The sequence below is a fragment of the Amblyraja radiata genome, chromosome 19 (assembly GCF_010909765.2).
Source record: "Amblyraja radiata isolate CabotCenter1 chromosome 19, sAmbRad1.1.pri, whole genome shotgun sequence".
NCBI classification, from domain to species: domain Eukaryota; kingdom Metazoa; phylum Chordata; class Chondrichthyes; order Rajiformes; family Rajidae; genus Amblyraja; species Amblyraja radiata.
This window is the reverse complement of record NC_045974.1, coordinates 34,285,038-34,297,493: the sequence shown is the minus strand read 5'-3', so window position 1 is coordinate 34,297,493 and position 12,456 is coordinate 34,285,038. Positions and strand designations below refer to the sequence as shown.

General features: G+C 39.8%; 1 protein-coding gene across 2 annotated transcripts in view; it reads left to right on the top strand.

The window, feature by feature from the left end:
* Positions 1–8,465, top strand: part of tmtc2 (transmembrane O-mannosyltransferase targeting cadherins 2) — a 172,210-nt gene extending 163,745 nt beyond the window's left edge. For both annotated transcript variants that reach the window (XM_033038201.1, XM_033038202.1), the window contains one exon: positions 6,059–8,465. In XM_033038201.1, the coding sequence (XP_032894092.1) occupies positions 6,059–6,253 (195 nt within the window). In that variant the 3' untranslated portion in view covers positions 6,254–8,465. The remainder of the gene's footprint in view (positions 1–6,058) is intronic.
* Positions 8,466–12,456: the final 3,991 nt, after the last annotated feature.

Sequence of the window (12,456 nt, the reverse complement as noted above, 5' to 3'; positions counted from 1 at the left end):
GGGCAATTTAAAATGGGAAATTAAATCACTGACCTGCACCTCTTTGCGATGTGGGAAGAAACTGGAGCGCCCGGAAGAAACCCACAAAGTACAAACTCTACGCAGACAGCACCTGAGTTCAGGAATGAACCAAGAATGCTGGAACTGTAAGGCAGTAGCTCTAGCAGCTGCACAAATGTACAATACCCATGATGATTATTTATTTTTATGTGGATTTTGAGGTTTTGTTAATATTCTTAGGCTTCGCTAAATGTTCGATTTGTATGCGTTTTATCGAGCTTAGGTAGTATATGCATTGACCTGTGTATCACAGGAAATTGAGTCAATGTTTTAATCATTTGATCAGGAAAGCTTAAGGTGGTGTCACTTTTAGGGAAGTCGAGCAATGGAGGATTATTGAATTCCCACATTAATGTCTTTCTTTATTGATGAGGTGGAAAGATCTATCAGCTGCATTCAATATAAGACAATGATTTGGGAAACTTTACCATCACGCAGTCATTTATCATTATATCGCCCATTAATCATGTGGTCCACAAAGCTCACCGGCATAATGAAGGTGGTGCATATCCTGAAGCAAATAAAATGTTCAGAGATCTTTTACAAAGAAAATGAATGAGCAAATCAAATTGCAAAGAAGTCTCTGTGAATTGCGCAGGGGATCAACAGTGTTTTCTATTCATTACTTCAGGACTACATGCAGCTTTTGATAACTCGTCTTAGTCAATGAAACTCATGGCAATGGAGGGGATGAAAATGAAAGGAATGTTTTTGGCAGAGAGCTTGTATGGCTGTGCTGTTCCAGGAACAAAGTCTTTGTGAAGATGAAGCTCAGTTCTTGAAAACCAAGACTGTTGCGTAAGTCTCTTTGATCAGATGTGGACCTATCTCACTTTGTAAAGCTGCAAAAGGAAAATGGCTGCACAAAAATGTTTTCTAATCCATTTGAAAATGGTTAAATATTGTCCAGCACCTGTAAATTAAAACATTTCCCTAAAATTTCCTCAATGAACCTTTACTACCACAGGACCAGCCTTAAACTTAATTGCTGTGAAAGAATAAGGAAAATAATTGACATGTAACTACTCTACAGTAATTTTCTTAATGAAGTGAAGTATTTTGCTTAAGGGGTTGAATTTCTCAGAAAGGTTAGATTTGCACTAAACGTTATAACCTTTATCCTTTATCTGTACACTGTGATAGGCTTGATTGTAAACATGTAATCTTTTCTTTGACTGGATAACACACAACAAAAGGCTTTTCGCTGTACCTCAGTACACGTGACAATAGTAAACTAAACTAAACTTGTGCAGAAGGCTGAACAAGTATCAGGTTTAATTGGAGCAAGGGAAGTGATAATTGAAACTGGAATGTAAGGTTCTGGAAGAAGAACACTACCCTGAACTGGTTGGGAGCAAAGGATGGATTGGAACAGGGGAGATGTGAAATGTTAAAAGTAATACTGGTTTTAGTTGCAGCACAGAGGGTTTCTGACATGAGAAATTTAACAACTAAAAGCAGACAAATTAGGTTAAATCCATAAAATAAATGGATGCTATGGGCTGTGATGAGAAGATATGTTTCTTTCAAACCCAACCAGTCCCTACCATCAGACCCATGAGCATCACTTTCTCATTTGACCCTTTGACCACCATCTACATCTCATCTTAACATGATTTGGCTTGTTTCTTTTTTTTCGATCCCCTCATCATCATTATTATTTTACCCAGAAACTATAGTAACTGCTCTTCTCTCCCATGATCTTTTTTACTCGCGTCTACTTGTTGTCCTTGTGAAACAGGTTGCCAGGCTGTCATTCAGTGTGCCTGAAGGAAAGTATTTCCACTTCAAAGAACCCTGCAAGAAACCAAGGAAACCCGAGCCACCAGTTTTAATGGTCCAACAACACAAAGTATCAACAACATTACATCCAGGTTAAAATTCATGGTGGACTTTATGGGCATTTGAGAGAGAATAGGTTAGAGACAATTAGGTGAGGGAATGGGATTGATTGGATTGCTCTAATGGTTGTCATAGATTTAACTGACAGACCAGCTTCTTTCATAAGGAAATGAAAATCTAACATAAGAAATTTAGTTTTTTTTTTGAGGGAGTGGTTATCATGTTGCAAGGAACTAGTTACAGATTTATAATTTTCTTCACATGGATAATAGAGTCACGGAGTGATATAGCGTGGTAACAGGCCCTTCGGTCCAACTTGCCCCACCGACCAACATGGCCCATCTACACTAGTCCCACCTGTCTGCATTTGGGCAATATCCCTCTCAACTTGTCCTATACATGTACCTGTCCAAATGGATCTTAAACGTTGTGACAGTACCTGCCACAACTTCCTCCTCCGGCAGCTCGTTCCATACACTCACCACCCCATGAGTGAAACAAGTTACTCCTCAGGTTTCTATTAAGTCTTTCCCTCCCCTCACCTTAAACATATGTCCTCTGGTTCTCGATTCCCCTGCTCTGACCAAGGCACTGTGTGTCTACCCAATCTATTCTGCTCATGATTTTGTACACCTCTAGAAAATCACCCCTCATCCTTCTGCGCTCCAATTAATTTATTTCTAATCTGTTTAACATCTCCCTATAGCTCAGGCCCTCGAGGCCTGGCAACATCTTGGTAAACTTCTCTGTACCCTTTCCAGCTTGACAACATCTTTCCTATAATCTGCTGCCCAGAACTGAACACAATGTTGTAAATGAGGGCTCACCAACATCTTAGTTAACCGCAACATGACCTCCCAACTTCGATACTCAAGATATAATTCTTACTTTTACTGCTCATCACGTTTACTCTAATGCAAAAAGTATTATTTTGAAATTCAATAATTAGTTAACAAAATATACATTCGCTTCTTAGAACCATACTACATCGGCTGATTAAAGGTTCCAAATTTAGACTGAAAGTGCATAATTGTTGAGTATATTTTCAACAATCCTAACCATTAAAATGGCATGATAATTGAAGTAGGATTTAAACTGCTTATATCCCATTAGGCATTTTAAAGAAAATATAATAATTCAATAAAACAGTAGTCTTATTAATAGACAAATACTACTGAAAGATAATTAGTTTTAAATGTCCAAAAAAAATGTAGTTTCAGGATGCTTTTGATATTGGGTGATAGTGTAAAATGGCTGGTTGTTCATAATGCATTCCTCACTATTTTAATTCCTGTGTAGTCCAAAGACATGAAAATTAGAGATATATTTATCAGGTGGTTGAAGCGGCATTGGCTTTTATACCCAACCATCCACTGTTAAAATTATACTCTTCAGAAAAGAGATAACAGTTTTAAATATAATTGTAAGTAATGAATTCTCAGTTTGCAATGCCAATTTCCACTGCAGCTTTGAACAAACTGATATGCAGCTAAAATAATTTATGAATAAATTATGCTCGCAGACCAAACAAGAAAATAAATATAATGTCATTGACAGTTATATTCCCCTTCTTTGATATGTTCTTTTTCTCTGATATGAATACTGGAATGTTGGAATAGCAACAGCTTAAGTTACAAGCCCATGTGGTACTGCACCAGCAGTGTAATTACTTGTTTTGATGGTCATTGTTTTATCCCAGAGGCTGCTTTTGAAGCTGTTTTGTCAGCTCAAGCCCTTTTCTCTGATTATGATTATGGTTTGGAATTCTGTTATTGTGAAAGGCTGAACTGGGAACACACGTCTAGAATTTGTGTCACATAGTGTGTTTCTATGCAATGCACCATGCAAAAATGTTTCTAGTAAATGTTCAATAAAAAAAATGGGGAACAATTAAAATGTTCCTTCTACATCTTGCTTGTCCCTGACAAAAGCTGATGCACAATCCACTCCCTTGCTACAAGACCTGGGTCCAGACTTGACAATTTGGGTCTCGCACATTCTAAAAGTTTGGACATTCTACCTGGCATGTGCATTTGCCAACTGCAAAATATTTTTAAGCCTGCATCTGTTCAGCAGCATTATCTCCCAATGGCATTGTCCAAGAAACCACATCATTATACCTCAGTTATGTTGCACCACAGTACAAAATATCAATTTATTTTCGTTGGTTGAACTGTGGATGGTCACAACCAGGGTTGGGTCGGCACATAATGTCAAAACTTTATGAGTCTCTTACAACTCCAAACCCGAAGAAATGAGTTAGGATATGGATGAAAATCTGCGCTTTATGCCCCTGCTCATACCTTCTGGCAGTGATTCCATAAGTTTCAGCTGTGGAAGGCACCTGGCTTATCTGGAATGGGTCCAAAGCAGTTGCTGCATTTGTTTGGCAAGGCAGCAGGATATTCTTCAATCTGTCTCACTTGCAGAGGGGAGAGTGGAATAGATTCATTTCCCTGCTCACAGCCAGCAAGGTGGACAGATGCACACACATTTGTCTTGAACAGGCACTCAACAAAACAGGGAATTTATTGCTTTTAACTGTCAACTACATTTTTATCAGAATGTAGAAACAAGGAACAGCAGATGCTAGTTTATAAAATAAGACACAAAGTTCTGAGGTTAATGGGCCTGTCCCACTTTCACGACCTAATTCACGACCTTTTTTACTCGTGGACATTTTTCATAATTGTGAATAAAACGCCCCGACCTACTTGATGCCACGAGTACCTAGACTAGCATCAGGACCTACCTACGACCTTGTGATGACCATGCTGCGAGTATGAGTCAAGGGAAAACTCGGCAGAGGTCGTGAAAGTGGGACAGGCATTAACTCAGTGGGTCAGGCTGCATCTCTGGAGAAAATGGATAGGTGACGGTTTGGGTTGGGATCCTTCTTAACACTGATAAAGGGCCTGTCCCACTTTCACGACCTAATTCACGACCTCTGCCGAGTTTGTCCTTGACTCATACTCGCAGCGTGGTCGTCATGAATTCGTAGGTAGGTCCTGATGCTAGTCGTAGGTACACATGGCATCAAGTAGGTCAGGGCGTTTTTTCAACACGATGAAAAATGTCCACGAGAAAAAAATGTCGTGATTTAGGTCGTGAAAGTGGGACAGGCCCTAAACTCAGATCCGTCTAAAAAAAGGTCCCAACCTGGAAGGTCACTTGTGCACGTACTCCAGAGATGCTGTCTGACCTGCTGAGTTACTCCAGCACTGTACATCTTCTTCAATTCCATGTAAATTTCATTTTGTGTGTGAAAGCAGTTGTTTGTATTTTGTACCCTTCTTAAAGTTACTGTTTGAATATGAATCACCAAATGATTTGCAGCTAGAACATCTCTCAGGTTCATAGTTTCTCTATACTGGCGAAACACTCCATCATTCACTTGCCATTCACTTTTCCCTTCATCTCCGTTGATAAGGGTGCAATTTCATAGAACATAGGACAGCGTGGTTGCGCAGCGGTAGAGTTGTTGCCTTACTGCACCAGATGTCAGGTTAAATCCTCACTACGGGTGCTGTCTGTATGGAGTTTGCACGTTCTCCCCGTGACCTGCGTGGGTTTTCACCGAGATCTTTGGTTTCCTCCCACACTCCAAAGACGCAGTTTGCAGGTTAATTGGCTTGGTATAAATGTAAATTGTCCCGAATGTGTGTAGGATAGTGTTAATTTGTGGGGATCGCTGGTTGGAGCGGACTCGGTGGGCCGAAGGGCCAGTTTCCATGCTGTATCTCTAAACTAATCTAAAACTAAAATCATATTGGAGCGATAATGTTGGGCAGCTGGTAGAGGTGTTGCCTCAGAGCAGTGGAGACCCTGCTTCAATCCTGACTTTGGGTGCTGTCAGTGTGGAGTTTGCACATTCTCCCTCTGACCCCATGGGTTTCCTCCGGGTGCTGCGGTTTCCTCGCATCTTCCAAAGTCGTGCGGGTTTGTGGGTTCTTTGCTCTTTGTAAAATTGCACCCAGTGTGCCGGGCGAGTGGACATGAAAGTGGGATAATGTGGAACTAATGTTAACTGGTCGATGGTTCGCTGTGGACTCGGTGGGCCGAAGGGCCTGTTTCCATGCATCTTACAATCAACCAATAAATAAATAAATATTGTGCCTATAATTCCCCTCTCACTCAGTTCTTTCTTTTCTGGCAGTACCCTGCAGCGTTGATGAACCTGGGCGCCATCCTACATCTGAATGGGAGGCTGCGAGAGGCTGAGGAGAACTACCTCCGAGCTCTTCAGCTCAAGCCTGACGATGTCATTACCCAGTCCAACCTTCGTAAACTGCGCAACATCATGGAGAAACAAGGCTTGAATGTGCACAAAAGAGGAGATGGTAAAACTTAGATGGACTTGCTGAACATTAAACTCAGACGAATTGGCAAGAATGTGGATGAAAGTCTGTTTTTGTGACCCTGGGGATGCCCTCCGGCATTGAAACCCCTCAGCATTTCTGGAGATGGTGGGAAGTATTTGGTTGGCATGGGTCTTGTCCACCAGATCTCCTGCACTTGCTCAGTAAAGGCACCTAAAATTGTAGGATCAGTCCAACTTACAGAACATGATATTTTTAGAATCTAGTTCTTAATTCAACTATAATTCCTACAACATCTTTGTAAGTGAGGGCATTCTTTTGAAGACTTTTTAACACAATGTCCACGTGTGTTCTTGTGAAGCAATCAAGCCTTCTGAAGGCAAGCAGTCTCAGCTCAGTGTACTCACTGATAGACCAGAGTGCTGTCTTGTCGAAGAATTGGACAGTTCTTGGGTCCGCCTTCTTCCCGCTCATCCTTTAACTCTTCAAGGGTAGTTGGACATTTTCCCCCTTTTAAGGCGATGAAGAAATGGAATGCTCCAAGGAACAGTGAAGATTCATTAACGAGGAGGCATCGTTTGTCTCTATTTACAAACTGACCCTAGTTTTATACAAGCTTGGCTTGTCTTGCATTGGCCAAGACAGCAGAAAGTCAGAACATTTAACTAAACAGACTCAACAACTAATGCTGTTTTGATGAAGGCACACATTATCAATCAACTGTATCTTTCAATTAGTGCACAGAAATGTAACATTCTGCCTAGTGGACACAGAGTCTGATTCACACAGCTTTTGTTTAAATGTGCCTTTTTACTTTAGCTTCAACTTACCATTCATAAACAAGTTGCAGACAAATCACAGGATACTTTTATTTTAGGTCATTGTCAAAAGCTTTGTGAATTGGGATCATGCACCTGTCAGGACTGGAGGGCAATATGAGTGGTTCTGCCGGGTTATTACCAGTAATTTATTATACAATGGCAGTGGAAGCTTGAGGTTAAGTATTGGTAAAGTGGTCCCACATCCACGTGGTTCTCCTTGTATTCAACACAATGCTGTGTATGATTCTAGTGTAATTTACACAATTGTGATTTAAAGGTGGTTTTGGCTAAAATATATTAAGCTATTGCATTGACTGTGGAAGAGTAATTAAGAGTAAGTCAGGATGGCACAATGGCACAGCTGGTAGAGCTGCTGCCACACAGCGCTGGAGATCTGGGTTCGATCCTGACTTTGAGTGCTGTCTGTGTGGAGTTTGCACATTCTCCCTGTGACCGAGTGGTTTCCCTCCAGATTCTCTGGTTTCCTCCCAAGATCCAAAGACACATGGGGTTATAGGTTAATTTATCTTTGTAAAATTACCCCTAATGTTTTTCTGGAGTGGATGAGAAAGTGGAATAAAAAAGAACTTGTGAGAATGGATGGTCAGCGTGGGCTCTGTGGGCCGAAGTGCCTGTTTCCCTGCCGTAGCTCTAATCTCCAATCTAACCTGAACTATTCCAATTCAATTGAAATGGCATTGATAATGTTAAATATTACCATTGTCTCCCACAACAATAGAAGAACCTATTTGCTTTTGATACATTTAAATAAAGGCAGATTTTTTCAGAATTTTTACGGGAAAGAAAGGAAAAAGCAATGACGTCCTGCATTTGTTCTCCTTTTACTTTTGATTTGTTTACAGCTGTCATATCTTGATGATTGAATACTTTCAACTGATTTGTCAGCCCCTGGGAACAGATATATGTTGTAAGACTTCTACGTAAGTTAGGACACAAAGGCATCAGTTTACATCTGAACTTGATTCACTTAAACCGAACAGCAGGGACTTTTCCTTTTTTAAAAAAATGTGATTGCATGGCAGAAATGACTAATTGCTCTGACTATATTGGCATTGTGTTATAGCAATGATTCAATCGTGGGTTTGTCTGAAAGTTAAGGGTGAAACCTTAACCATGCAGGGAGATTTCCTCTCTGCCTGGCCAATGCTTTCAGGTTCTGAGAAATGCTGATTAAGTATTACATCCGCATTGCTGCTCAGGGATTTCATAAAGTGGAGTAATTTCAGACAGTGCTGAAGAGTACAATGTGTTTACTAAATTAAAAGTTTTATTTTTAAAAAATTGTTCTATTTGTATAAATTATCCAAATTTGTAGAATTGTTTCCTCTTGTAAAATGACTGTGTATATGCCAGCTTAAATCTCAAGCATTTGCCCCAATTAAAAGAAAGCATTGATGCAAACACATCTTGGCAGTTTTTATGGTGTCTCGCATTGACATTGACACGTGTTCACTACATTGTGTATCTAAATATATCTTGCAACAAATAACAGTAGTAGAATGCAATTTAGCAAATAAATTGGCTTAATAGAAACTGCCGAATGTGAACAAACTTTTGCAGCTGTTATGGATCCGGCAATTGGACAAGCAATGGTGTTGTGCATTTCAATAACTCCATTGACACAGTGCCAGCAGAGATGTTGGCACTTATATTTTATTCAAAGAAAGGAGCAAAATCACAAATTAATAACCAAAAATAACAGACAACAAGACACACGTTGATAGCTGACATATGTAGCATCAAAGCCAGGTGCATCAAAGCCAGACGCATTAACCATTATTAATGTTTCTGAAAGCATGGTGATGAGATGTGACATCTACACGTGCTTAGAGTATAATTTAAAGGTTGTGGCTTTTGTCATAACGTATCTTAGAGGGTGGAAATACCTCATACAGCTTGGACACAGGGCCTTCGGCCCAACTTGCCCACACTGACTAACATGCCCCATCTACACTAGTCCCCCCTGCCTGTGTGTGTGACCCATATCCCGCTATCTTATCCGTGTACCTGTCCAAATGTTTTTTTTAACATTGTCATAGTACCTGCTAAAGCATTGTGGAAAAAAATCTTGATTTTGAGTTGATATTTCATGAAGTGTAATTATTTTCATTTATCCATTTAAAATACAGTTTTGACAATGACATACTAATAATTTAGTACTTAGAAGATGGGAATACAACATAGGGGTCAGTACGGCGTTTGGACATTTTCCGGATTTCCTTCCACATTCCAAAAACGTGCAAGTTTGTAGGTTAATTGGCCTTTGTAAATTGTTCCAAGGGTGTTGGATAGAACTAGTGTATGGGTGAATGTAGGTCAATAGGTGCATAAGGAGGCCATTCAGCCCTTCGAGCCAGCATCACAAGACCAAAGAGCCTGTTTTGCCTGAAATGCCCAGGTCCATAATTAAACTGACGTATTAATTTGCTACGACTAAATTTAGTGTTTTTGAAAACCCTTGCATAGAAATTAATTTTTTTGAAGCAAAAATCACGCTTTATTATCAAGGTTTATTTCCGGTAATGAAAATTGAAAAAAACTGCAGATGCAGGAATTCCAAAATAAAAACAATCTGGAACAATCAGGTCAGGCCACAGATGTGGAAAGAGAAACAAAGTTAATATTTCTGGTCTGAGAACAAAGTTCATATTTCTGATGTCTCCTTAATTCTCAAATAAAATTGTCTCATCAGTCCCATGATCATTTCTGCACTAATTCCAAACACAAAAAGCTGGAGTAACTCAGTGGGACAGGCAACAATTTTGGAGAGAAGGAATGGATGACATTTTGGGTCGAGCCCCTTTTCCAGTCTGAAGAAGGGTCTCGACCCGAAATGTCACCCACTCCTTCATCCAGTGATGCTGCCTGTCCCGCTGAGTTACTCAAGTCAAGTCAAGAATCAAGAGAGTTTTATTGTCATGTGTCCCAGATAGGACAATGAAATTCCTGCTTGCTGCAGCACAACAGAATATGTAAACATAATACCAGCTTTTTGTGTCTATCTTCAGTTTAAACCAGAATCTGCAGTTCCTTCCTACACACTGCACTAATTATAACCCTGGAAAGACTGAGATAAAGATCATTGGATTAAAATTCATCGTGATCAGGGATTTAAAAAAAACACAGCTTTTAATTTCTATATAATACTGAGTTTGAGGGGTTGCACTTCTTTATCACATGCATCACATATTTTTTATAACAAAGGAGAGAGTTGAAGTCATTTGGTAAGTACCACATTATTTTCCCATGCTCCCATATTCTGCCTATCAATGCAGGATTGGAATACATTTTGACTGAAAAATAACTTCTTTCACCATTCCCCATGCCTCCAACCAAGGAGTTGATCCACTGGTGGTCTGTGAGACCATTTACAATTCAATTAGATTACATTTGTCATTACAAAAAAACTACAGGAATAGTCAGTTACACAGACATTTTTCCATCTCTCAATCTATTAATTAGGAGCGGGCCAGTAGTAATGTGATTGGCATTTACCTAAGGGCTCAAAAATGGTACAGAACACAGTGGTGCAGCGGTAGAGTTGCTGCCTTACAGCGCCGGTGACCCGGGCTCGACCCTGACTACGGGTGCTGTCTGTACGGAGTTTGTACGTTCTCCCCATGACCGTGTGGGTTTTCTCTGAGATCTTCTGTTTCCTCCCACACTCCAAAGACGTACAGGTTTGTAGATTAATTGGCTTAGTGTATGCGTAACTTGTCCCTAATGTGTGTAGGATAATGTTAATGTGCGGGTATCGCTGGTATCGCAGACTCGGTGGGCCGAAGGGCCTGTGTCTGCACTGTATCTCTAAACCAAACTAAAAGCACTGCAAGATGATTATTGTACATACTATATAAGGCCTTCTAATGAAATACTGGAGAACATGAAGAAAAAGCACAATGGATTTTAATAGCAACTATTCCCTAAGTATTTTGTGTAGTTGTCTTTGTAATGAAGACAATGGATAGACTAAAATGCTTGTGGAAGAAAAAAACATGCAAAGCCACAGGTGCTGTACAGATGGGCTAGTGGGCTTGCATTAGTGACACTTTCAATACTAGATCAAAGCATCTGCTCAAATCATATTATTTTGTAAAAACTCCAGTTGCTTGTAAAATACTTTGAAATCTGTACGGCGTAGATTCCACCCAGGCACCAATTTAAATGGATTGGGCAATATCTGCAACTTTATTATGCAGGATGGAAATTATCTAAATATTAAGCTATTTGACAAGATTATCAAAATTCCTATTGAAGAATATCCTTATTTAGATATCCTTATTAAGGTATCCTTATTTTACATATCACACATGTTTTCTTCATCCAGTTTTTTGCATTCAATTCTGACACTGTATTCTCAAACCACAGTAGTTGCTAAATTCACCAAGGAAGCCAGCCTAGACACAGTTCATTTGCTGCACTTGTAGCTGGGACATGTTGGCCGGTGTGGGCCGAAGGGTCTGTTTCCACACTGTATCACTCTATGACTATGACTTGTTTAAAAAATGTGGCTACGCAAAAAAGAAGTGCGCAATTTGTACCAGCAGGAGCCACTCATTTCTGAAAATATGCAGAAATAACTTTGTCAGAGTGGAGGAGATTCATGGTAAATAAACAATTGCTTTGCCTAGGTATGTTGCAAAACTTACCTTCAGCGGCGCTGCAGTTCTGCCGCTGCCCGTGTGCGTGACTTTGGCGCCTTTGAGAGGGGGGCGGGTTTAAAACTCGATTTTCTCTAGGCTGTTGAAATCGATGTTGTTCAGCCTACTTAGTTGCTGACGAAAAATCGCTGCGAAATTCGTTCGCTGCAGGCATTTTATAAACTAAATTGGGTTATTTAATTACTATAGTAGATTAAAAATCATCCTCTAAAGCCACGAACGCCGACAATGGGACGGATCTCATGTAGGGGACAAGGCAAGGTAGGTTGTTTATTTTTACATTAAAAAGGGCTTCTTAAGATCCCTTTATTCAACATTTTATGTTGCGAGTAGCTGACTTGGGGGCCCATTCAAACCTGCAGTGTTTTTCATGCCGCATATGGGCTTCAATCCACCGCAATGGCAGCGTTCTAAACCAGCGAGAAAATCCCACTTGCAAGCTGATTTAAATGGCCATTAATTTACAGCAATTGAACACTAAATCCCTTCCATTTCCCCTATAAATTAATGTCAATGTGATTTAAAAATCATGTTTTATTGTGAATTCTTGTGTGAATGTTCTTTGGACACTTAGGCTATTTAAAAATGTTAATCTTTTCTTAAGAAATGGATAGATGTTAAGTAGTAATTGAATTTTGGAATTAGCTACAATTGGGTAACTAACTAATTATATGCTTTAATTTCAGGTAATCCAAGTAAGATTGTTTATTATTTGTTTCAGAATTCTTCTAT